General features: G+C 36.8%; 1 protein-coding gene across 3 annotated transcripts in view; it reads right to left on the bottom strand.

The window, feature by feature from the left end:
- Positions 1-27985, bottom strand: part of LOC124596496 — an 836705-nt gene that overhangs the window by 41343 nt on the left and 767377 nt on the right. For all 3 annotated transcript variants that reach the window (XM_047135655.1, XM_047135657.1, XM_047135656.1), the window contains 3 exons: positions 27257-27452; positions 3076-3285; positions 637-836 (listed from right to left, as the gene is read on the bottom strand). In XM_047135655.1, the coding sequence (XP_046991611.1) occupies positions 637-836; positions 3076-3285; positions 27257-27452 (606 nt within the window). The remainder of the gene's footprint in view (positions 1-636; positions 837-3075; positions 3286-27256; positions 27453-27985) is intronic.

Below are 27985 nucleotides of genomic sequence, written 5' to 3'. Positions count from 1 at the left end.
ATCTGACATTCCATGCTCCGATCCGTAGAACGCCAGTTTTCTTTCTCCCGATAATGACGTCCTCTTAAGTAGTCACCACCCGAAGATCCGAATGGGGATCTATTTTACCTCCGGAATATTTTACCCAAGAGGACGCCACCATCATTTAATCATACAGTAAAGCTGCATGCCCTTGGGAAAAATTACGGCTGTAGTTTCCCCTTGCTTTCAGCCATTCGCAGTACCAGCACAGCAAGGCCGTTTTGGTTAGTGTTAGAAGGCCAGCTCAGTCAATCATCCAGACTGTTGCTCCTGCAACTACTGAAAAGCCTGCTGCCCCTCTTCAGGAACCACACGTTTGTCTGGCCTCTCAACAGATACCCCTCCATAGAGGTTGCACCTACGGTAAGGCTATCTGTATCATTGAGGCACACAAGCCTTCCCACCAACAGCAAGGTCCATGGTTCATGGGTGGCCCAAAACCTAGGATTAGGTATTTCACTATGTGTGTATCAACTGAACTGGAATTTCAGCTACTGGTGGTAAGATTCAACCTTTCACTAGAGAATAAAAATCAAAGTAACAATAAAAGTAAGTGAAAGACTTGTCAATTTTTGCTTTTCTCAGCTTATTTCAAATGCTCAGAAAGAAGCTTACCCTGTTCGCTTTTCTTGCTTGCGGCCAGTGACCGATGTCCTGCTGCGAGGATTGAAGGCAGACACTTCCAGGTATGGAGAGTGTACCTGGATATTTCCACGTGGTGCGTAAACTGGTCCTAATAGATCAGGTGCTCCTGTACCTAGTTCTACACATCTTATCATGTCTGTGTAGCGTGACAAGTCTACTGACTGGTGGGCCTAATGAAAGAAAAATGCAAATCAGTAACTACTGCAAGAAATGCCTAGACAAAATCATATCATCAGTGTACTGTGTATGTATTTAACAACAGACACTCCAGGTTGAAATATCAACAATATAAGGAAAAGATTGACTGCTACCACCACAAAGATGGCACATTGAGTTGCAGACAGGTGCAACGAGAAGACACTTACACATTAGCTTTCAGCCAAAGTCTTCATCAGAAAAGGAAAAACACACAAACATTCAAAAATGGTTCAAATGGCTCTAAGCACTATGGGACTTAACATCTGAGGTTATCAGTCCGCCTAACTAACCTAAGGACATCACACACATCCATGCCAGAGGCATGATTCAAACCTGTGACTGTAGCAGCAGCACAGTTCCGGACTGAAGCACCTAGAACCGCTCGGCCACAGCGGCCAGCCACACACATTCATTCATGCAAGCAAGCACACCTCACACATACTTGACCACGATATCCAGTGTACCATTCTGAGCTGCCAGAGATGGCAGTCATGTGTGCATAAGATGTGCTTGCTTGTGTGAATAAATGTGTGTGTGTGTCTCGTTTTCTGATGAAAGTTTTGGCCAAAAACTTATGTGTAAGTGTCTTTTTGTTGTGTCTATCTGCAACTCAATGTGTCATCTTTACAGTGAGTAACAATCTGTCTTTTCCTTATATTGATGTATGTACACACACACATAAAAACTCATAGAAACATAGGCAGCACTGAGAGCAGATTATTCAAGTTGTAATGCCATTGAGAATTTTAATAAAACTAAATGCAGAATATAATTTAACTGGATAATCCTCAACAATCAGTCTTTCCTTCTCATCCTGTGAGATAAGTCTCCCCTGACCCACAGTTCTGGGTGACTTTCCCAAAATCTATCACTCTCCTAGACCTCTCCAGACCTTTTCCTTCACCCCTCCTCCTTCCCCTTCCACCCTTCTGCCTGAAGAAGGAGCCACTGCCTATGGAAGCTTGCCTAATTGAAACCTTCTTTTATGTGTGTGTTTTCCCACTGCTTGGTGAGTAGATTTTTTTATCTATAAAATCAAATTATTTTGTTAAAAATTAATTGTTTTTGTTGTTATAAAGGCAGAATATAGTTAGAAGTGTGATGAGAGTCAAAAATGAAATAGGAGGAATAAAAATAGAAAAAAAGTAGAAGCTGCAAATTAAAATGCTGAAAAGGGCATATATCAGTTAGAGGACAAAACCCAACAGAAAAAATGGCAACATTAATGCAAAAGACAAATCATGAGAAGCTCATGTTGGCAGGGGAGACAACATCAAGATTTAACTGCGTGTAATTGAAAAGGTAGTGTGACAAATACTGAACTAACAGGCAGGGGGTGAATGCTGCAGAAGACAAACCAGTGGGAAAGAAGAAGTTTAACAGAAGGGGTCATCGCTAGATAGAGTAGTAAAGTGGAACATCAATGACAGACTGGCTTTTCATTTAGAGTGGTCAGAATATAATATCTCTTCATCATTGTTTCTCTAAATATGATCACAGTGTTGGTATTCCACACTTTATATGAAAATCTAAATTCCTAAATCATTTTCTAATGAAGTCATGCTGGTTATTCCCTTAGTTTTGTTAATACAGGGCACTGTTTCTTCAATAACCACATCACAGTCATTAATTACTTCACTGAAATTATACAAAGATTCAATACAAAAGGTAACACATCTATGAATACCTCATATCATATATTTCCCAAAACTTTAATTTACCATTCATTAAATATAGCTTCAACCAAAGATGGAAAAAAGTTCTTCTTGCAATGCACGAAAACAAAGAATAATTCTCAGAGAACCAAATACCTTCATCTACTGAAATAGAGGTAAAGGCTGAAGGAAATAAGACTATTCAGTGAAGTCAGAGACTAATAGTGTCAAAAGTTAACATTTCCACCTTTTGGTTGTGTCTGATGTTGAAGGTTTTCAATCTGCAACTTTCTTTAGTTTGTTCTTGGAGGCAAATCTTTAAGTTTATAAATTATATTTTAAAAGTTATTGTTGAACAGCTTCTCTTAGTGAATCTTGTGTTCAGCAAGTTACTTAGTACGAGTGTACAATACATAAAAAGCTTGTTCACTTCTTTCTGTGAATTGAAGTTCCACTTGTTTCCAAACTTTTATTAACTTTTTAAAATTAAATATACAATTGTGAAAATTATACATTGCCAAAACTACTTCACACCCACTACCGTGTTTGAACCAACCTCTAAGCGAAACTTAGTGTCCGAATCGTCGAGTGGTGTCAGAAAGTCGAGACTGAAGATATCTGTATACATACAGCCGGCTAAGCCGGCCCAGTCACCCGCTGTAAGACCTCGCCCTTCCCAGAACTCCTCTTCAGTGTTAGGTATCCGCCGCAGGACGTGGCTCGGATAAAACCTTTCTAACATGAGAGCTGCTTGCTGGATAGCGATCTGGAATATACATTGAAAACACAATTATTAAAAAATGTTGCCAGAAAAAAATAAAGTCCAAGAATTAATGGTGTGTTCAGACAAGTCATTTCCATTTCATGCAAAATATTTCGATGACTGAGTCAGTCATCTCCTTCAGGTGCTGTGAGTTCAGATTCAGATTCTTTATTTGCCATTGACCATATGCAGTGAAATATGCTTTATAATGATCTCAAGATACATAAGAAGTTACTATATTAGTTAGTGTTTACATTACAAGTACAAATTATTTATGCAACATTAATCAATTGTACAGTATTGCTGCCAGAGACTTAAAACTCAATATCTATGTTACAAGTATCAAAGAATTTTGTAAGACTATAGTATGGATTGTCTATTGACCATTTGTGCAGTTTACTTTTAAAATTATTGAAAGGTGTATTGAGTATGTAGTGATTTGTTAAATAACTTTAAACTGTTCACTTTGTGAGAGTTGCCTATTTTTGTCAGCCTATGTCTAGGAATGTCAATACTCTCTTTGTTTCTGGTGTCGTGAAAGTGTATGTTCTCTCTGGCATTAAAATTTTGTTCTGTTCTTTTCAGCACATATCAGTGATGCATAAATATAAAGATTTATCACTGTCATTTTTTCATTTTGATGAATAAGGGATGGCAGTGTTCCCTTGGACCAACCTTGCACATTATTCATAGCATCTTTTTCTGCATCAGTAGTACATCACTGACATGACATGAGTGGCCCCATAGTAGCAGCCCATAAGATATATGAGAGTGAAAAAGTCCAAAGTAAGCTGTTCTGACATATTTGTTACTCACCAGGTCAGACAGTTTCCAGATGAGATAGGACACACCCTTGGTAACTTTTTGCAGAACTGGTTGATATAGGGTTATCAGTTAAGTTTGGAATCGATGTGTATAGGCCCTAGCCACACGACATTTCCATTTACCTCTTTAGCCAGTCGCAACTGCAGATGCTGAGTTTTCTCTGGATTACATAGAAGTTTGTTAGCCAAGAACCAGTTTAGTGTTAAGGAGAGAGTATCCTGTGATTTCTGGTGTGCCTTTGATAAATCTCGATCTGTGCTGATTAAGACTGTATCATTCGCATAGTAGATAACTGACTCAGGCCCAACATATGATGGTAAATCATTAATTGCAGCAATTAAGAAGAAAGGACCAAGGACAGAGCCCTGAGGTACACCAGAGTGGCACTATTCATAGAACATTGTCTATTTTGAATTGACACAAGTTGTCTCCTGTTATTTAGATAAGAGTTGATCATTTCTAACTCTGTATTACTTTTACCATAACACTTTAGTTTGGCTAGTAGGATGTCAAAGGGGATGCAATCAAATGCCTTACTCAGATCACAAAGTTCAAGTGAGACTGTTCGTTTATTTTCAAATGCAGTTAATGTCTGATTAACTATTTCAAGGACTGCAGAGGTGGCATTTTTCCCTTGTCGAAAACTGTGCTGTCTATTACAGAGAAGGTCATACTTTTCAAAAAAGTTGCTTAGCTGTCTGTGGAAAATGGCTTCAAATATTTTGGAAAAGATTGGTACAATAGACACTGGCCTATAGTTTTCAGGGAGGTGTTTTCCACAATTTTTGTATATAGATAGAATTTTGGAAATTTTGAGCTGATCAGGGAAAACTCTTCCAACTTCTAGGCATTTATTCATAATAAAAGCAAGTGGATTGCAAATGAGGTGTACTGTCCTTTTTATTGAGTAGTTAGATAGCCAGTAGTAGTCCATGCCTTTCGAGTTTGAAAATTTTCTAACAATATTCATTATATCTGTGGGTGTGACATGGTCCCAGTGAAATTCGTGACCTTTAGGTAGCTGATCAGTAAGTATATCAATTGCTGGTATGTCTGACTGTTTAATTTTTGATTTTAATTCATTTACTGTAGTTGTAAAATATTTATTGAGCTCTTCTGGCTTGAGTATAACATCTCGTGTTTGGGTGGAAGAGTGTTCTTGTTTTATAATATCCCAAGCAGCCTTGCATTTGTTCGGGGCTCCTTCAACGTAATTTTCATAAGCAGCTTGTTTGGCAAGTTTAAGGTTGTTTTTGTAATGAGTTTTACATTTTAGGTAGTCTTCATAATACGTATCATTTTGTTCTGCCCCACATTTGCCATTGTCTTTATATGTTTTGTACAATGAAAGCACCTTTTCCGGGATACTAGCAGAGTCATCAGTGTACCGTTTACGCTTTTTACCTTTTCTATTTGGTTTAGTACTGTTTCTTTTCATTGGTGAGCAAGAGTACCATAAGTCAACATATATCTTAAAGAAATTATTAAATAGAGTTTTGACAGTTGATTGATCTGCGTCATATTCATAAACAAAGTACCAGTTTACTTTTCTGAGGGAGTCTGTGAATAATGTATCATATTCCTCTTTCTGACCTCTAACGCATGTCATCCTTGGCTTCTTATTTGCAACCTTATAATTCTGATCCGACTGTGTATACTGGTATTTTAGGAGTAGAGGATCATGATCTGCAAAACATTCTTCAGCAATGCTTACACTATGTAAGTCTCTTGAAAAATTAACTGTAATATTGTCCAAACAGGCTTTTCCATGTGTCTGGCTGTTGTTAGCATAATACAGATTTAGTGGTGGTGGTGGTGGTTGGTATTTAACGTCCCGTCGACAACGAGGTCATTAGAGACGGAGCGCAAGCTCGGGTTGGGGAAGGATTGGGAAGGAAATCGGCCGTGCCCTTTCAAAGGAACCATCTCGGCATTCGCCTGAAACGATTTAGGGAAATCACGGAAAACCTAAATCAGGATGGCCGGAGACGGGATTGAACCGTCGTCCTCCCGAATGCGAGTCCAGTGTGCTAACCACTGCGCCACCTCGCTCGGTGCACAGATTTAGTGATCTGAGTAGGTTTAAGAATGTTTTTGTGTTGAGTTCCTATGTGTCTAGCAAGTCAGTGTTGAAATCACCACATATTGCTACATTTGTTTTGAGTTTTAAGATGTTCCTCATCATCTGTTCAAATTTCTTGAAAAATAAGATAACATCACTGTTTAGAGATCTATACACACTAACAATTACAATATTTTGGTATATCAGTCTTATACAGGTAAATTCACTGTTTAATCCTGATGAGTATGAACTTACATGTATTTTAGAGAATTTTATACATTGTCTGATAAATATTGCGGCCCCTCCATTTCTTCCCTCATTTCTACACATTATAGCTGCCAGAATTTACTCATTAGGTATAAACAAATCTACTTGATATTCTGCAAGCCAGTGTTCTGAGACACGCATTACATCACTTTTTATTTATTTATTTATTTTTTTTTTTTTTTTTCAACAATGTTCTAACTCTAACAGCTTGTTACTAATGCTGCAAATATTGACTTGCAGCATGGTACGTGGGCCTACTTGACATCTTTTTTTTTCCCTCTCTGAGCCATTAAGATCTTGTGTTTTACTTTTGTGTGTTTTAATTTCCTCTTCAGGAAGCTTGTCGTTATTTTTGGACCAAACCCTGTAAGATTTGGTCCGTTTTAGTAGTTTCTCTTTTTGACACACTGATTCAGGTGCATACCACGTCCAGTGAAACTGTTCCTTTCATAGCCACTAATATCTAATAATTTTATGTTTGTAAATTTAGCACAAAAATAAATTTAGCACAAAAATATCTCAGTTTATTGTAAGTTTGCCTTATTTCTGTACTAACACATGACCAATCAGTCAGGTCACACATGAGTGGTAGAGTGGCTACAATAACATTAGCAAAGTGTAAATATTATATTACTAAGATCAGTTTCTTGATGAATTAGTTGGCATTGTTTTTGTTTACCTCGTCTGCATCTCCGATCAGCACTACACAGTTCTTTTTTGTGAGTTCGGAGCTTTCACTGTTTATACCAGCAGTAACTGTGTCGAAATTTGCCTCATGGTTTTACTTCACTGTAAATACTTAGACTGTTCCCAGCCTACATCAACATTAGATTAGAAATGTTTCGTATGTGGCCATCCCCAAATAATTTCACCTCATGTTTCTGCAGACACTGCTGCACTTTCACATCAGACGTCTCGTATTCACTAGAAAGCGAGTGCCGAACAGTATTTTTTTCACACAGTTTTTCCTAACAATCTTCAAAATCCAGTGCAGTGAATTTATTGGTCACAGCTATTTTGCTGACACTTTTGATTTTCTCCTCCACCATACTCGAGGAGACAATGTTTTTTGCTCAGTGCCATTTATCCTAACTCGAAGTGTGGACGTCACTCGGATGGGATTCTTTTCCACATAGTTTCAATTCTAAGTCATTGTATTTGTCACTGAGAGGAATGTACCTATTGTTTAAAGCATTGATATCACTCTGAAGCACTTTTATTATTTCATTTTTGTCCCTGACAGCATTTACTATTTCTTGTTCTTCGTATTTCCGCAATCCAAGTGCACCATTTCCCAGTAAAGTCATTCGTTACAAATTCTACACACACTTTTGAGCATTTCTTGTGGAACAGCGTCAACATTCTGTGCACTGAACTCCTTTTATCACCTTCTTAGCACACACTTTACACTTATTATCATCTTTAATTGCATTTTTGCCATGGCAACATAAACCAGCACAGCTACAGGCACCTGAATATGATAACTGGAATGATCATCAAAATGTTGTGCACAAAATGGAATTGAAAACTCCACTGCACCACCGGAAGAACACTGTCAATCAGCAGTGCTGAGCAAACCTGAGAGATCGGGGTCCGAGAAATTTCGATACCATAATCATGAATTGTTCAGAGATAATATCCTTCTGTTTCTTTGCATTTAATAAAGGAGTGCACACGAATGATTGTCAGTATTTTTTACATGTTTGCACCAAATGTCTTACATGGTACACGAAACATCTCCCTTCCCCTCAGAGAACATCAACTGTGCTTGTGAAGGGGGAAATTGCTGAACTGAGAGTCGTGCTAGTGGTAGAGTAAGTCAGAACTGAGGAGATCGACCACTTAAAGTGTATCCTGTTTCTCCTCATCCCTTTTAAGTTCCATTTTGCATCCCACTTTCTGCACAAGACTCAAGGAGGTGTTACCCAAAAGCAGATTGGATTTCTGTCTTATATTAACTGAGTGAAAGCTGCTAATTCTTGGGAAAAAGCTCATATTTTTAACAACAAATAACATTAAAGAAAACAAATATTGGGAGACCAATGTCAGAATTCCCAGTCTCCCGACCAGGGGTCGAGAAGATGTTCATGAACTTACACCACTTATTGCTCGAACTGCCCACTTCTGAACCAAAAATACCTCTGTGAATGGGAAAAGCTAATCCAGAATATAATGCAGTATAAGCAAATGCAAATGGGCAAAGTAGATTAATTTTTGTTGGACCCCACTTACTGAAAATACTGTTCTAATGGTAAATATAGCAGCATTCAGTTTTTGAACTGGATCCCAAACACAGGCTTTCCATAACAGTTTATCATCTATCCATATACCTAAAAATCTGATTTTTTCCGAGTCACTAATTGTACGTCCTTTCAGTATAATCGACATGTCAGTATAAGTTGAATTGTGTGATAGAAACTGTAAAAACTGAGTCTTATTGTGATTTAGAATCAATTTATTTTCTAAAAGCCACAGACTTATGTCTCGAACTGCAGTATTTGATACACTGCCTATGTCTTGATTGACATCCTTCACTACCACACTAGAATCATCAGCAGACAGAAATATTTTGGAATCACCTGATGAAGAAATGCACCTGATGCGAACCCATTTTTTCACGACTCAGCACGGGCTGACTGCTCGATCGAACTCTTCACATTTAGCAAGTAGATATTGTGAACAGTTGCTTGCTACAGCTTCAGTCAGTCGACTTACACAGAACATTGGTGGAAGGTGTACAGATGAAGAAATGGAGTTCTTATTGCCGAGTGTTTTTCAGTTCCTTACTCTACCGTCTGTGCTCCTGTAACACTGGTACAGTGTCCTGAGTGAAAGCATACAGGAATTCTAAAAGTTGTGGCCTGAGGGAATTCAGATAGTGTGTTTCAACATTTAAGCATACCCACATATTTATTCATTTACTTACTGTCCACAGTCAAATGCAAGATTTTTTTTTGATTATGGCCACATCTTACAATTCGTGTCATAATTTTCTGGGATCAATACAAAAATACAATACGTATTATTAGCTATAAATAAAAACTAATAAACAATCATACAAAGATGGGCATACCCCTTTAGGAAAATGTGGTGGCCATCTTCTAATCTTTGATTATCAGCATTACTATTATTATTATTGCAAACTTCTACCACAGGTTATGCAAGTGGTATCATTACAGGTTTTGACTTATTATCAAGTCATTCTCAGATGATATGTTTCTAGAAAAATTCTAGAAAACTAAATTACAAATCAAACTAACTTCTATAGGGAATGATTCGTAAATACTCCTTCAAACACATTTAAAAGTAGCTCCCTTTAAGCTTTTTGTATACTTTGGCAGTTTGAAAAACAATTTGATCTTCATGTTATAGAGAATGTCTGCACCTCTCATGTTATGCATTACCAAGTGACAATCGTGACACCCTCTGGTATTTTAATATGCAGATAATTTTTTAAGCTATTATACTGAGTGTACTAGTTCTACCTCTGCTCCTTCCTACATGAAGCTCTGTTTAATTAAAATGTTATGGACACAGAAACATAATGGCTTTTAGTATAGTCCACATAGACACCATAACCTCTCAAACACATATCAACTGCTGCAACTGGATGTTTAACTACATAATATCAAGTGGAATAAGAGTAAAGTATTGCAGCTGACAGAACTGAGGCCATCAAGACAAGTCTTATACTCTAGAGTAGCAGGTCGATGAGGATATTCGTGAGTAGGGTCATTTTTATTTTTATTTTTATTTTTATTTTCATATTTGGTAATGGCCATTAAAGACTACATTAAACAACAGTTACACATTACAGGAAGCCTTCTTTACAGCCAAAAGTCTTCACATTCTTCCTCTGCCAGCCTGTCATCTTTGCTCTGTCTGTCCTCTGTTCATTGTGAAAACCTTTAAAGCTGACATTACACTTTGTCTGTACTGAGATGTTCCTCAATTTAAACCAGCATATTCAGGATCCTTTCTCACATCCCCGAATCCTTTATTATAAGTTTTTGGACTATTGTAAGTATCTTAAACATCTGTATTCTCAGTATCTTCTAATCCATCCCAATCAGCTGCCTATAAAATTTTAGTCTTCTTTTTCTAATTGTCTCAATTACTCTTTCATTTTCTGGGTACAATTACTCCCTTTCTCATAATCTGTGTCGTCCATACCAGATAGTTGGACTGTTTATCTTGCAGATTATCTTCCAAATTTCTTGGCTACTCTTTGTTCCAACATTCTTATCATTTGGAGGTATTTGTTACCACGTGTGTGGTGTGTGTGTGTGTGTGTGTGTGTGTGTGCATCCATCCAGCCACCCACCCACACAAACACAAAATTAATTACTCACTATGTTGTACTGTCGTAATTTAGCTCACTCTGAAATGGCCTTTCTCTTATATGAATCACATGCCCCGTGAAAAGCTGTAGCCACCTCACCTTGCTCACTATTATTGACAACTGAAAAGCAGTGAAGGAGATGTCAGCTTCTGCCATGCTCTTGTCTTCTGGTGATGAGGGTCTGCTTTACATTTGCTGTATATATCCGCCCCCCCCCCCCCCCCCCCCCAAGGATGAAATTTGGTGTCTTAATTTTTTGCTTGCTGTTTTAACATATTTATCTCCTCTGCAGCTGTGTTAATTATCTGAGAGAGGATCGTGAGATCATCAGTGTATGCAGGGCAGTGTATCTCGACAGGCACTTCTAGAATCTCTGATGTGTAGTTGGTTGAGCGTTCCTTCCCTGGTCACATCTTTCTCCCATTCATGGATTATCCTCACCAAAACAATACATTTGAGTAGAATCAGTGACACCAATTGCCCTGTCCCATTTTAATATCACACTCGTCAGAGAGCTCTCCCATTAATTTTACCTCAAAGTGGGCCACCATTAATGTTTGTCGATAATGTCCATTGTTTTGGCACCTACTCCAGATCTAATCTGTACATCAAACAGAATTTCCCTATTCACTGAAACACAATTCTTTTTTAGTCTACAAATACTACTGCTAAGTTTTTGCAGACAGGATTTTCCAGTAGTTTTTCCAGTGATCTTCTTTTCCCGAAGACTGCTCGATATTCTCTGAGATGATTATCTATTTCCTCCAACAGCCTCATCTGCAGTGCTTTGAATGTTACATGATCAATTAAAATGCCATAACTGTTACAGCAAGCCACGTTTCTGCTCTCTCAACCATTGGGAAACTTCCTCTTCTGCAACTGAGGCTGCTGACTGTATTCGATTTTGCCTCTGCCGATGAGTGGAATTTGGCTGGACGATAAATTGCTACTCACTATAGGAGAAGCCATTAAGTGGCAGACAAGAACATTGAATAAAGATTGCTAGACATGATTTAGCTATCAAACTAAGTCCACATGAGCTGTGCATATGTGGTTGTGTGTTTTGTTTATATCTGATGAGGAACTAAAGTCTGCCAGCTAAATAATAATGAGCAAACTTTATTCAGTGTGCCTGTCTGACATTCAACAGCTCCTCTATATGGTGAGCAGTAATCTATCCTTTTCATATTGTGCTTATAGATTACAACGAACAGTTCTAAAAATCAATACAAGGATAGTCTCAAAAATAATAAAATAAAATAAAATAAAATCACCCAACAGTCTCACACCCTAATACAGAACATGGAACTCTAAATTATTGTTTATTTTTTAAAGGACAAATTTCTACATGTGTGATCTTAATAGTTTGCCAAATACCTTTTAATTTATCGTGTAAATCATAAAAAAAATCATGTAGGTATCTGGTAGACAGGGTGAGCAGCAATCTGCAGCTGTTTGCTGGTGATGCTGTGGTGCACAGGTGGGTGTCCTCATTAAGTGATGATACGAGAAGACTCTGACAGAATTTCTATTGGTGTGGCAAATGGTAACCTCTAAGTGTAGAGAAATGAGTAGGAATGTTTGAATACAGCACTAGTGGTGTGCTCCTCAGTGCAGTCATATCAATTAAATATTTATATAATAGAGGGAAACATTCGACGTGGGAAAAATATATCTAAAAACAAAGATGATGTGACTTACCAAACGAAATCGCTGGCAGGTCAATAGACACACAAACAAACACAAAAAATTCTAGCTTTCACAACCAACAGTTGCTTCGTCAGGAAAGAGGGAAGGAGAGGGAAAGACGAAAGGATGTGGGTTTTAAGGGAGAGGGTAAGGAGTCATCCCAATCCCAGGAGTGGAAAGACTTACCTTAGGGAGAAGGAAGGGGTATACACTCGCACACACACACATATCCAGCGCTTTTGTTTGGTAAGTCACATCATCTTTGTTTTTAGATATACAATTAAATATTTAGGCATAGAGGTGCAAAGTAGTATGAAATGGCATGAACACATAAGGATGTTAGTAGGGAAGGTGAATGGCCGACTTCAGATTATTGGGAGAATTTTAGGAAAGTGTGGCTTATTTATAAAGGAGACCATTAATGTGAGCCATTCTGTTCAAGTGTGTGGGATTTCCGCCAAGTCAGATTAAAGAAGGCATTGAAGCAATTCAGAGTCATCCCAATAGATTTGTTACCGATGGGTTCAACTGGCATGGAAGTTTATTGAGATGCTTTGTGAACTCAAATGGGAATCTGTGGAGGGAAGACTATGTTCTTTTCACAAAGCACTATTAAGAAAATTTAGTGAATCAGAACAATTCTACTACTGCTGACATACATTTCACATACGGACCACAAAGATAAGAGGAGAGAAATTAGAGCCCGTATGGAGTAGTGGCATGAATGTGAAGAGCTCAGCCGACAAACCAGTCCTAACCTTGGAAGGTGGAAGGAGTATTTAAAGGGCCTATACAAGGGAGATGAACTTCGAGGCAATATTATAGAAATGGAAGAGGACATAGATGAAGATGAAGTGGGAGGTATGACACTGAAAGAAGTATGTGACAGAGCACAGAAAGACTAAGGCCCTGGGGGCAGATGACATTCCATCAGAACTGCTGAGATCCTTGGGAGAACTAGCTAATCGTGAATTGTGGTTTATTAGTTTCATAACATATATAATCAAAATCACTTGATTCAGGTACAGGAGACACTTCAAAAGTTTGGTAAAATTTACCATAAACATAGAAAGCTGATGTTTACATACAGCATAATGATAATAATAATAATAATACAATTCTGTCCTATATACACAAAAGGCATAGATAATAATAATAATAACAATAATAAAAACAGTATCTCAAGATCTAACACTAAATTACCCTAGCTCAAATTATCATGTCATCCCCTAAAAATTCTTCTATCAAAAAGTAGCATTTCTCCCCCCGGAATATGATGTAGCCTTATTTTTAGGATCTCTGGCTTAATATTAAATATATTTTTGCCCATTAATTTGTTACATATTGTCATCCCCACATACTGTGGAGCCCGTTCATATAATTTAAATTTGTGAGTGGGTAGCATAAAATTATTTTTATTTCTTGTGTTGTATGTGTAGCTAAAATGATTTTCCTCAAATAATTTTTGCCTGCTGTGTAGGAAGATAATAATTCATAAATGTATATGGAGGATACAGTTAGGATTTGCAGTTGTCAAAATAATTAGCAACAAGATTCTGTTTTCTGTGTGGTACACAAGTATCTGACAATTTTTTTCTGGTGTTTCAGTATACGACATATTCTACTCGAACTTCCCCAGAAAATTATACCATACCTAACGACACATTCAAAATAACCATGGTATGCTATTTTTCGTGTACTCATTGTACTCATTTTGGTATAGTTCCCAAGTATCTGCATTGCAAATGCAAAACTGCTTAGTTTATTTGATAAGGAGTCAATATGTGTGTTCCAGTTCAAGTTCTTGTCCACATTTAGTCCTAGGAATTTGACAGTGTCAGCTTCTTCCACAAGTTGATTACTACATTGTATTTTAAGCTCTGCACATTTTGAGCATTTGGTTTGGAAATGTACCATATGAGTTTTTGCAATGTTCAGTTTCAATCCATTTAACTGGAACCAGTTTCCTACGGTAACCAGTGTGTTCACAACGAAGCTTGGGATTTTTTCTGCATCACCATCTTCAATTAAAACAGAAATATCGCCTGCAAACGGAACTGATGGGGAATTGATATTTGTGGACAAGTCATTCACACAGGATAGGAACAAGATTGACCCCAAAATGGAGCCTTGAGACACACCTTGTCTCCACTTCGAAAAATAATTCACCACATTTGAAGTGATAGTTACCCTTTGTTTCCTGTTCTGCAGGTACGATGTAAGCCATTTGAGAGTATTGCCCTTAATCCCATTTATCTAATTTGTAGATAAGCAAGGCATGGTTTACAGAGTCGAAAGCTTTATTAAGATCACAGAAAATGCCAGCAACTCCTCTAGTCCAGTGCTTTGCATGTCTTTTCAATAAAGTTATTTACTGCAACTAGGGTGTTTTTTCCTGGTTGGAATCCAAATTGATTATTTATAATAATGTCATTTTTTACAATAAAATTTTGTATCTGGTTTGCAGCTACTTTCAACAACATTGAAGAATAAAAATAAGACAATTGTTTTCCATGTCTTCTCTTGACCGTTTCTTGAACAGAGGTCTGACTTTGGCATACTTCAACGCATCAGGAAAGCATCGCTGTTCAAAAGATTGATCAATTATTTTAGTTAGTGGAGGTGCTATTATGTGATACACTGCTTCAATCACTTTAGTCGGTATCCCATTGCACCCAGCTGAGTTTTTATTTTTTGATGATAATATAATATTTTCCACATGCTTTATTGAGACTTTTTTTAAAAATCTGTGAGATACTCAGCTCCTTGCTGGAGTCGAAAGGGGTTTACTTTGATTCGATATTTGAGCTGAGTTTACAATAAGGCTATCATTTACTTTAATCCTAGATATTTCATTTCTATTAATTCCAACACCTAACTCTGATTTGTCAAGAGACCACACTGCCTTTGTTTTACTTTTATGTTGTGAAATGAACTTATTGTTTGCCATTTGTTTGGCTGCTTTCACAACTTTTTGAAGGTAGCTTTATAATGTCTAACATATTCGGTAAAATACCTGTTTTTATTATATTTCAGTTCATTATGTAGTTGACTCTTCCTAGCACTAGAAATTTTTATACCCAGAGTTATCCATTTAACTTTTCCAGTGATTTTGTTACATATGGTTCCAAGTGGAAAAGTTTCATTAAACACACCAAGAAAACTGCTTAAAAATTTGTCAAAGTTACTACTACTTGAAATACAGCTGCCATAAAGCCATTCAACCTCTCTTAATGTATTTCTAAATACAGTTAATTGTTTTTTTCATTGAAGTTTCTTTTCATAGAGCTGCTGTTACATGGAATTTCTTTGTTAATTTTTGGTGTGCAAGATGTATGAGCCAAGCAAAATACCCTACGACTTCATGACGAATGTAACAATTCCGATTCTAAAGAAAGCAGGTGCTGACAGGTGTGAATATTACCGAACTATCAGTCTAGTAAGTCATCACTGCAAAATACTAACACAAATTCTTCACAGAAAAAGGGAAAAAAATTATAGAAACTGACCTTGGAGAAGATCAGTTTGGATTCTGGAAAAATGTAGGAACATGCGAGTCAATACTGATCCTATGAGTTATCTTAGAAAATAGGTTAAGGAAAGGCAAACCTACATTCACAGCATCTATAGACCTAGGAAAGCTTCTGTTGATGGTGACTGGAATACTCTCTTTTAAATTCTGAAGCTGCCAGGAGTAAAATACAAGGAGTGAAAGGTTATTTACAACTTGTACAGACATGAAAGTGAGCAAGGGTTGAGAATAGAGTAAGATAGAATTGTCGTCTATTCCCTGTGTTCTTCAGTCTGTACACTGAACAAGTTGTGAAGGAAACCAAAAGAAATTTGGAGTAGTAATTAAAGTTGAGGGAGAAGAATTAAAAACTTTGATGTTTGCCGACGACATCGTAATTCTGTCAGAGACAGCAAAAGGCTTGGAACAGGAGTTGAATATAAGGGATGATGTCTTGAAAGGAGAATATACAGGATGTATATGTGGACAAGGAAAAAAAAAATTCCCTGATTTCCCAGTTAAAAATACACTTTTCCTGGGATAACATATACTTTTACTGTGTTAAGTGACAGTATATTTTCCCTTGAAACTGGAAAACTTATCAATCCTTTCAATGGTTAAGGTTTTATACACTGGCGTAGAACTTCCTGGCACTTTAGAAAATCCCCCCCCCCCCCCCCCCAAAAAAAAAGCGTTTTGGAAAGATCTTTGATGTGCAGCAACATGTACGCTGCATATTTTCGTATTACTATATGCTGGATATCTTTATATTACAAAGTATTAAGTCAAATCCCACCAAACGCAGCATGTTAGTTTCTGAAGCATTGAAACAGAGATTTTGATGCGTTTTGAGCCAATCACAGCTCATGTCATGTGATGGCAGCAGTGACTGAGAAGTTTAGTGAATTTGTGCCTCCAATTATTTCGAATTTTCAAATGTTATCTGGCATCAATGGCATGAAGATGATCAACAAAAGTGCTTCGCAAAGTTTCAAGTCTAGTGCCACGCAAAAAATCTGCAGTGAAAAATCATCCAGCTCAAAATGTAAGTGTGTAACATGTGAAGTCCATCCTGACAAAGCAAAACTAGGTGAAACTATTAATTTGTTGCAAGAAATTGTGCACAGATCCTTGGCAGAAAACAAAGTGATAGGTGATAGACACAAATGTCTTGAAAATGATCATAGAAAACTAAAAACTGCCAATCAGGGCATAAGTGAATATGACAGAGATAAAGTGTACACAGTGACCAAAGATTCCATCACCATTTCAAGTATTCCAACACATTCTGGGTGTACCGGTAAGGCTAACCATAGCATGAACATTCCGTCATCTTTAGTAACAAATTCTCCTGCCATGTTCCAAAAAACGGTAGGCCTATCTACAAAAGATCAAATTGTGCACCATCTGAAAGAAAAGCCTGTTATTAAGCAAAATGTGGAACCTCGCCAGCCAAAACCATCACTCGTAAAGAGAAGCGAGGTAAATTCAACATTCAAGATGACAATTAATTTAACTGACACAACAAATGCAGCAAGAAGAATAAATGTATATTTAATGGGTGATAGTCCCCTTAGAGGCATTGCACACAAAATAAGAAGTGTAAACAGTAAAGTAAATGCTTCAGGTTTTATTAAACCTGGCGCTCATTTTGACATAGTGCTTTCAACTGTAAACAATATTTCTCGAAACACAATGAAGGAAGACTTCATTCTAATTTGTAGTGATGCAATGATGTTGCACAGAACGATGGTCTGCATGCTGTTAATGCCTTAAAATCTGCTCTAAACCATCTAGATGACTCAAATGTCATTGTTCTCGATATTCCACACAGGTATGACTTGCCTCAATTCTCGTGTCTTAACAGGGCAGTAGCATATACAAACAGTCAATATGCAGAAATTTGCAATGGTTATGCAAATGTACAAATGGTTAATGTGCAAAATTTTAGTAGAGAACTTTACACCACTCAAGGCCTCCACCTCAATCAGCACGGAAAATGTCACTTAGCATCCATTATTTGTGAAATTGTCGTAAATGCTAGGAACAATGTATACTCAAAACACACACATTCAAAGAATGAGTGCTCCACAACACAAGAAGACTGCGGGAATGTAATGAGTACAGACAGACGACATTGGACAAATGGCTGCTTAAAAAAGCAGGTAAAGCTGATTCTTCCCAGCCTCCCAGTACATGGAAACAGACCAACTTGAATAAATGGATAGTGAAAAATACCAAACTCACTCTGTCAACTGATATTTCTTGTTTAGGGATAAATGTGTAAGTGGTTCTGGAAATCAAAATCTGACTATTTACCATCAAAACATATGTAGCCTGAGCAACAAGATTAATGAACTCTTAATTAATATCCAGGAGCCACAAGGTATAGATTGTGCCCATGTTCTGTGCTTTAGTGAGCACCATGTTATATCAGATATTGAAAAACTTGCTATAGATAATTACTGCTTAGCAACATCTTACTGTAGAAAATTCATAGAAAAAGGTGGAGTAGCGATATATGTCAGAAACAGCATCACATGTAGTGTAATTAATGTGCAGAATTTTTCTATAGCTCAACAGTTTGAAGTATGTGCCATAGAGCTGGCTTTAAATAATTCTTATATAGCAGTAGTAGCTTCATACAGGACACCTTCAGGAAAATTTAACATTTTTTTTTAAACAGTTAGATGCGTTCTTATTACACATATTTACACTCAGTAGAGATGACATAGTTGTTGGAGACTTCAATGCAAATTTCCTAACGAACTCCAGAAACAGAATAGACCTTGAGAACTTGATGTCCTCATATAATCTTGCTTCTGTTGTACATTTTCCCACGTGAATAACTTCATGAACAAAATCATTAATTGATAATATATTTATTAACATAACCAAGATTGATGACATAGCTCTTAGGCAAGTCCTGAATGGTCTCTCTGACCATGATGGACAAAGACTCACCATTAGCAATTCAAGTATTTGTGACATTAATAGTGGTCCCAACTGGAAAATTACTGGGAAATCTACCGACAAAACTACTGAGATGTTTAAATTGCATCTCCAAAACGTAGACTGGGGTCCAGTATATAAAGCAGAAAATGCCAATTCCAAATACAACCTTTTCAGTAATGAAGTGGTTCTAATATTTGAAAGTACTTTCCTAAAAAGAATATATAAAACCCATACTAAAAAATCCACCAACAAGCCTTGGGTTACCACTGGAATTAGGATTTCATGCAAAAGAAAGAGACAGTTGTGCATTGCCTCAAAAAAAAAAAACAGGTGACCCTAAACTTTTAAATACCTATAAAAAATGCTGTAAAATATTGAACAAAGTCATTCAGAAATCAAAAAGTATGTAACTGTGCTCAAAAATTAACTACACTAATAAAATCAAAACTATATGGAAAGTGACATGAAATGAGACTGGTGCAAATTACCCCAACAAGACTCAAAATATTGCTCTTAACAATGAAGGTAAGCTAGTTCAAAATCAAGATATTGTAGCTAAAATATTTAATGAGCACTTTTTAACTGTTGCCAAGAAAACAGCATGCAATGGCTCTTCAGAAAAGGCAATAAAATCTATGAAAGAACTTTTCCGTAACTCTACATACATGATAGATATGGCCCCCATAACTGTGCAAGAAGTAAGAAAAACCATAGTTTCTCTAAAAAGTAAAAATTCATAGGGTGTAGACAATATTTCCAGCAAACTGCTAAAAACCAGCTGTAATCAACTCTAAAGTTCTAGCTCATATATTCAATGCCTCTCTAAATCAAGGTGTCTTCCACGACAGAATGAAGTAAGTTACTGTGAAGCCCCTCTACAAAAAAGGTGATTCCACAAATGTTTCCAACTATCATCCTATCTCTCTTGTAACAGCATTTTCTAAAGTCTTTGAAAAATTAATATATGTCAGGATTGTCAATCACCTTGAAAAATTTGCACTAATTAGTAAACAACAATTTGGTTTCAGATCAGGTATATCTACAACTGAAGCAATTTACGCACTTACAAATAACATTTTAGAATGCCTTGACAAGAAAAAATTACCTGTTGGTTTATTCTGTGACCTGACTAAGGCTTTCGACTGCGTCGATCACAGAATACTTTTAGGAAAAGCAGCCCAATACAGAATCCGTGGACAAATGGGAACTGACTCAGGTAATATATAGAAGTCAGACAACAAAAAATAGTATTAGGTGTTAACAATCTACAAGAAGGAGAGGTAGAATCTAACTGGGTAACAGTACATCATGGAGTTCCACAAGGGTCAGCCCTTGGTCCCCTCCTATTTATTATATACATTAATGACCTACCCCTGTCCTCCAACAGTGCTAGCAATATCACAATGCTTGCAGATGACACAAGTATAGTGACAGCCAGCAAAATCTTCACTGATGTAGAGTTAAATGCCAACCAAGCACTTGCAAATGCTATGAACTGGTTCACAGCAAATTCTCTAGCAATAAACGTCAGTAAAACAAATTACATGCAGTTCCAATCCAGTTACATAAGCACAGAAGGGATTGAAATTGCACACACGAGCCAAGAGTTAAAGACCATTCAGTGCACAAATTTCCTAGGCGTTCGCATAGATAACCAGCTCAACTTGGAATTCCGCATACAGGAAGCACTAAAAAAGCTTACCTCAGCAACATTTGCCATCTGAATAATCTCCAAAATTGGAGACATCAATGTATCAAAGTCTGCATATTTTGGCTGCTTTCATTCAGTGATGTGCTATGGAATAATCTTTTGGGGCAACTCACCACTTTCAAAAAAAATTTTTGTAAGCCAGAAAAAAGTAGTCCAAATTATGTGTAGTGTTCCTCTAAGATCCCCATGTCGCAACCTTTTTAAACAGTTAGGTATATTAACCAGTACCTCACAATATCTCCTCTCACTCATGGCTTTCACACTTCTCAATTCCTCTGAATATGAAACAAATGAGGCATACCATCATTATAACGCAAGATGGTAAGGTGATAACCACTGTGAATGGAAAAAATCTGTCTCTGGTACAAAAAGGGGTAAAGTACGCAAGTACAAAAATCTTTAACGCACTCCCGAGTAAGTGTCTGACAGAAAGTAAAACCCTATTCAAAGAAAAGCTAAAAGGAATTCCTACTGGAAAAATGTTTCTACTCTTCAGATGAATTCTTCAGCAGAGATAAATAATTTGAGTAGCAATTCAGTTTATTTTCTTTGTCATTATATCTGTATTGTTTTTTCTCACTTTTGTATTTTTGTATTGTATTGTTTATTATCTCTATTATATTATTGTATTGTACCAGTTTTGAATCATTCATCTACTATGGTAATATACCACTATGTATTGTATTGTATGATATCTATACTGTATCTGCTTTGACTTGTTCCACATCCATGCATAATCACGCCATACTGGAGCTATGGAATATGTATCTCAAATAAGTAAATAAAATAAATAAAGATCTCACCAGCCGATGACAGCAGATATTCAGAGCATAGGACACATGAGGTAGTCAGCCAATAGCAATACCACTGTTAAGTAGCGTGAACAAACAAATTAATATTCATAGTATAGCTACAGGAAAAGCTAAGCTTTCAAATACAATTTTGTGTGTGTGTGTGTTACTAAGATACATCACACAAATGTTCCAGTAAAATTTTAAATAAAGACAGAAATGTCTGGTCTTCTGGGCCCGAAGTTCTTGTAAGTGGCTGGTCCTCAAAGTATTAAGTTTTAAATGAGAGTCAAACGCTGTGTGATTCAAGACGTTGCTTGCACATTCACACACATAACATAATTCATCTTGCGTAAAAGGAAATTCACTTTGAAAGCAACTCTTTTCAAACCACCATTCGCAATATTTTCCAGCAACCTGTTAGAAATAGCTGCATTTCAGCAGTTGCCAGAGAGCACCAGCTATGATAACGCAAGAAGCCCATATATTTGTATGTATACAGCTTTAACAAATCTTACAGAAACAGAGGATTACAGAATACTCCAAGACCATCGGAATTAAGTAAACTATACTAAAATGTGTAATTCACCTTAAAATGCTAATTCGTATGTTGAGATTCATAGAGATTCATTAAGAAAGTTAGCAAGTACCTACAATTTCCTTTTACTATTCCAAATTTTAATTTCTTGCTCACTTTTTTCCATATAAAGATTACAAAAAATAGAAATTTTACTATGAAATTCGTATAAAATTACGAGAAAATAAAAAAATGTAAACAGAGGAAAAATCACTACAGTAAATTCGCGTATTTACAGTTATTTGCATGTACATAAAATAAATTCCATAGAAAATTGAGAGAAAAATGAATGTGTTTGTTTTCTTACATTCCCTTTCTCAGAAAAAATCAAGTTTGAAGAAAAAAGGTAAACAAAGGTAAGTAAAACAGCAAAATGAATTTATTCACTTTTACTTACAATTTTTCGTTTAATAAGATTTCAGAAAAGTGCAAAACAATCACGACATTACAGACCACCCAACTTTTGTTTGTTTTGGACTCCTCTGACCCTATGTACACAGCAGTATGCGAAGACTAACTTCTGAATTACCGGATGCACAGCACTCCATTTATTCAGGCCACTATTAAGTACATGAGTGAGTGTGTTGGTTGTTTTAGACAAATCGAAGCCCCAACCTGATTTTAAGTTATTCAGTGCAGTTTTCAGGATGCAAATTTTCTTGTTGTATCAGCACTGTATTATCTCATGTTTGGTTCTTTATTATGGCATAATGCCATATGTGCCAGAGGATGAAAACATGTACTTGAAATACAGCAAACAGTTGAAACTAGCCAAAAAAACTGACAGCCTCTGCGGAAAAAATTAGTAAAGGTCAAATTTCTTTAGCAAACCGACAAAAATAACTTCATTGTTCTGAAAGACTGCCCGAAACATGGAAATGAAATGCAATAAAATCAGAAAACTGTGACTAATAACATATTTTAGCCTTCTGTAGTTATGTGAATGTACTTTAATTCGTTTGATAACTCCCGGCCACAGATATCCATTTTATTTTCATTTGTCATGAAAGCTCTAAACAAGGAAAAACAGCAAATCACAATACGTAAACATGGGTCACGTGGAGAAGATTGGGTGCATAAGAAAAATTTTTCCGTGTAGCATCTGGCAGCTTGTTGTTACTACTGATACAACTAACAGCCCACTTCAAGTAGCAAGATACGCGACTCAACTGCTCATGCGCATGGGCCCTCTGGCAACCGCTCAAACGAACCTAAAGTAAATACAGTAGAGTCTCCAACCTAAACTGGCCATGGCAAGGTTGGATAAGCGGGCAGGTCAGATGACACGGAAAATAATAAAAAAAAAAAAAAAAAACACAAAAATTAAAGTAGGCTAAATGAGTTAAACATTTAGTACAATACAAATCAAATTAGACTGAATAGATATTTACTGTGTGCAGAAGTTAGTAATTGTCTTTTGTTTGCCTGCTTTTTTTTTTTTGCCACTAAATCATGTAGTCTCTTAACAAGTAAAACCTCGGTAGATGATGTTTCCTCCAGTTGCTCTACAGACTTTAAAGCAATTTCTAAGGCCTTGTGTCCTTCGCTGTGAGAAATCTTGGGCGCACTTTCCTCCACAACATCCGCTTCTTCGTCTTCTTCCTTCTTGTTTACCATGTTGACTATTTCTTCATCTGTCACTTCAAATTCTTCATCTTGGACAATCCATTCATTTATGTCATCTTCTGTGGCATCAGCACATCCCAGAACTTTTCATAACGATGAAAGCGGGGTAGTGTTTTCTGGTTCAGTCTGCTGCTGTAGATTTTCATCATCTGGAGAATTTTCCTGTAGCAAAATTTTCCAGGATTTTGCAGTTGTATTTGCTCCAACACTCTCCCGAGACTGGGCCATGTCATAAGCTACGTCTTTCAAATTAATACGGTGCAACTGCTCTAGCATGTCTTCTCCCTTGTCCATAGCATTAATTAAAGAGGAAAGCTAGTTTCTGCGGTAGTTTCTCTTCACTGTCTCTAAGGTCCCTTGGTCCATAAGGATGTGTCATTTGGAGGCAAAAACATGGCCTTTATATCTTGATCTTGAAGTTCATCTTCATTAGGATGACAAGTGGCATTGTCTAGAAGCAACAGTGCTTTGTGAGGCAAGTTGTTGGCTTTCAAAAACTTTACAGTTTGTGGCACGAACTCATTAAAAAAACATTCTATAAAAATGTCTGAGATCATCCAAGCATTTTTTTGGTTGTAATATTTCACCGGTAAAGCATTTTTAGATACATTTTTAAATGCTCTCAGTTTTTTTTGCTTACCTTTCATAGACAGTTTCATTTTCAAATTTGGCTGTGGTGTTACTGCATGCAAGAATTGTCACTCTTTCTTTACTATGTTTGTAGCCTGGTGCTGCCTTTTCGGCCTTCGATGCTAATGTTTCTTCTGGTAACATTTTGTAATTGAGACCAGTCTCGTGGCAGTTAAAAATTTGATCGCCTGTTAAGTTTTCCTTGTCCAATACCTAGTGAAGTTTATTCCTAAACAATTGAACAGCTTCAAAATTTGCTGAAGGCTTCTCACCACAGACATTAAGTTGCTGAATTCTGTATCTTTTCTTCCATCTATCGAGCCAGCCTAGACTAGCTGTGAAATCAGGTTCACTTTCGTTTAGTTCGTTACAAAACTTTAAGGCTTTTTTCTGCAAAATAGGTCCCGACATGGATACACCTTTATCTCTATGTTCAGTAAACCATAGCAACAAAGTTTCACTTACTTTTTCATAATCACATTTTTTCATGGTTTTCCGATCTTCCAAAACAGCCAAGGTTGCTCGCTGAGAATACCACTTCTCAATTTCATTGCGGTTCCTTTTCCAGTCTCCAACTGTTGTTTTCCCGATGATATAATCTTGTGCCACTTTTAATAAAGTTTCACCATTGTCTATTCTTTTTAAAGCTTTAAGTTTTTCTTCCACTGAAACGACCACCTTTTTCTGTTTTGAAGTCATCACCACAAATTTTTACAATAAACAAAGTGCAACATGTTCACTCCACTACATATCTAAGTTAGCATTGAGTAGTGAGGAGTAGCAGATGGCGACAATGAACTGAGTATCAACAAACAACACATTAGCCACTGAACTGTTGTCAGCTGGCGCACGGCCGGCACAATGAAAGGGTTGGATAACACAGAAGGTTGGATAGCCAAAGACTGGATAATCAAGACTCTACTGTAGTTACGATGTCACACTCATTGGAAGCAGTTTGTTGTTATGAAGTACTGCATAGTCTTCGTTCTTTAAGCCTTTGACACATTCTGTTGCTCGCAGATGCTGGTGTATGAACTGTATTTTGTTGTCGTAAATGGCGCATTTTCTTAGCAACTTACATTTTATTGTGGTTCTTTCCTCTCGTTTATGTTTTATTGCTGCAGTATTATTCTGCAATAACAGGATACAGTAAACTCCTTGATTAGAGTATCAGTTCTTAATAATCAAAATTACAAAAATGTAACTGAAAACTGAAACAATGAAAAATTCCCATAATTTTAACAAATTCCCAGGTTTTTCCCGGATGAAAAAAATTCCCTGGTTTTTCCTGGAATTATCAGTTGTCCTGGGGCGTAGACACCCTGATATAAGACAGACATCAACAAAAGCGAAATAAAGATAATGGAATGTAGTCGAATTAAATCAGTTGATGCTGAGGAAATTAGATTAGGAAATGAGACACTTAAATTAGTAGATGATGTTTGCTACTTGGGCAGCAAAATAACTGATGATGGTTGAAGCAAAGAGGATATAAAATGCAGACTGGCAATGGCAAGAAAAACATTTCTGAAGAAGAGAAATTGGTTGACACTGAATATGGACTTAAGTGTTAGGAAGTATTTTCTGAAAGTATTTGTATGGAGTGAAGCCATGTATGTGAGTGAAACATGGACAAACGGTTTAGACAGTTTAGACAAGAAGAGAAGGAGCTTTTGAAACATGATGCTGCAGAAAAATGCTGAGGATTACATGGGTAAATCACGCAGTTAATGAGGAGAAACTGAGTTGAGCTGGGATGAAAAGAAATTTATGGCACTACCTGACTAGAAGAAGGAATCAGTTGGTAGGACACATTTTGAGACATCAAGCAATCACCAATTTAGTATGGGAGGGAAGTATTGGGGGTAAAAATTGCAGAAGGAAACCAAGAGATGAAAAGAGAAAGGAGATTCAGAAGGATGTAAGCTGTGGTTATTACTTGGAGATGAAGAAGCTTGCACAGAATAGAGTAGGACGGAGAGCTGTATCAAACCAGTCTTTGGACTGAAGACGATGATGACAACAACAACAACAATGGAGGCCTATAAATAGCAATTTTCCCTCATTCCATTTGAGAGTGGAGCAGGAAAGGAAACGCCTAGTAGTGGTACAAGCTACACTCCACCTATGGTGGCTTGCGGAGTATGTATGTAAACGCAGATGTACATGTAGCTATGAAGATGAAATGAGAAAATAATGTGAAGCTTAAAGAAATACACCTATTTACTCTGTAAATGGAAGCAACTAACAATGAAAGCTATTACTTATATCTGACACAATCAACAAGTTACCTGGTAAAGCTAGAACATAAAATTACAAAACACATATGGAGTGACTACAAAGAAGTAATTATGTATTGCATAAGGTGGACTTTTTAAAATAATCCTTTGCTAGCAATTGTGTTTGTGGGCATAAATTTTCAAACCTTTTTAAAAGGATTTTATCAAATAACAATCATAATTTCTTATACTGAGGTTGATTTTATGTCCAGAACAAAAATGTATAATGCTAACTATAATTTCCAGCAGAGGTAATTATGTTCTACAAGAACACCTTTAACTGAGAGTATGCTGAAGAAAAATCTATTGGAATTTTAAAAACAATTTTTACTACTGCTTACAGTGGTGAACATTGTACAGACATAGCAACAAATAACATGACCACTGAAACTCCAAACAACTAGGGATTTTTTTTTTACTCTGTTAGCAGTTCAACAAGAAAAACAAGATTTGTGTGTAATTCTTCAGTGCTTGCAGCTTTTCTTTGGCTTCAGTGTGGAAATGGATAAAAGATTATTCCTGCTCCTAAAATTTAATTTTATTTTACATTTACAATTATTAAGTAATTAAATCAAATAACAGATTCGTGTAACTTGAAACTATCAATAAAGAGTGAGGTTTGAGGGCTTCAATGCTTTCCAGAAAATGGTGCAGAAGATATCTACCTATTTTAGAGTGATTCATTTATAACTGTAGCCTACAGCTTTACCTTGAGATCTACTGTTGTAAGTTTTATTTTACTGCGCATTCCTACACTGAGGCCAGTTTGCAGATCCCTTCGCCGCCTTTCCAGCTTTTCATGTAATGCAGTGATTAAATCCTGGACTTCTTTCTCTAAAGCAAGATAGGGTCCAACTTTAGCAAGCTGTGCAGAGAATGGTCCAAAACAAGCTTCCACAAATTGGCTGCAAAATATAATCAGAAAGTATTTCAGTTACTTAAGTAACACATGCTGAACAGAAAGCATTAATAATACTTTTTATATCTCACAATTATGAAAGAAGTTACAAAATCTCTGTAGGATTGTTACTTCCTGTCTCATCAGATACATATGATGAAAGATACACTGAAGAGCCAAAGAAACTGGTATACCTGCCTAATATCGTGTAGGGTCTCCGCGAGTACACAGAAGTGGCGCAACATGATGTGGCATGGACTTGACTAATGTCTGAAGTAGTGCTGGAGGGAATGGACAGCATGAATCCAGCAGGATTGTCTATAAATCCATAAGAGTATGAACAGTATGTTGCAAGGCATCCCAGATATACTCAATAATATCCATGTCTGGGGAGTTTGGTGGCCAGTGGAGCTGTTTGAACTCAGAAGAGTGTTCCTGGAGCCACTTTGTAGCAACTTTCTGGATGTGTGGGATGTCACATTGTCCTCCTGGAATTGCCCAAGTCCATTGGAATGCGCAATGCAATGGACATGAATGGAT

This window comes from Schistocerca americana, chromosome 2 (assembly GCF_021461395.2).
Source record: "Schistocerca americana isolate TAMUIC-IGC-003095 chromosome 2, iqSchAmer2.1, whole genome shotgun sequence".
In the NCBI taxonomy this organism is placed as follows: domain Eukaryota; kingdom Metazoa; phylum Arthropoda; class Insecta; order Orthoptera; family Acrididae; genus Schistocerca; species Schistocerca americana.
The sequence above is the reverse complement of the archived record's forward strand: the minus strand, read 5'-3'. Positions and strand labels throughout refer to the sequence as shown.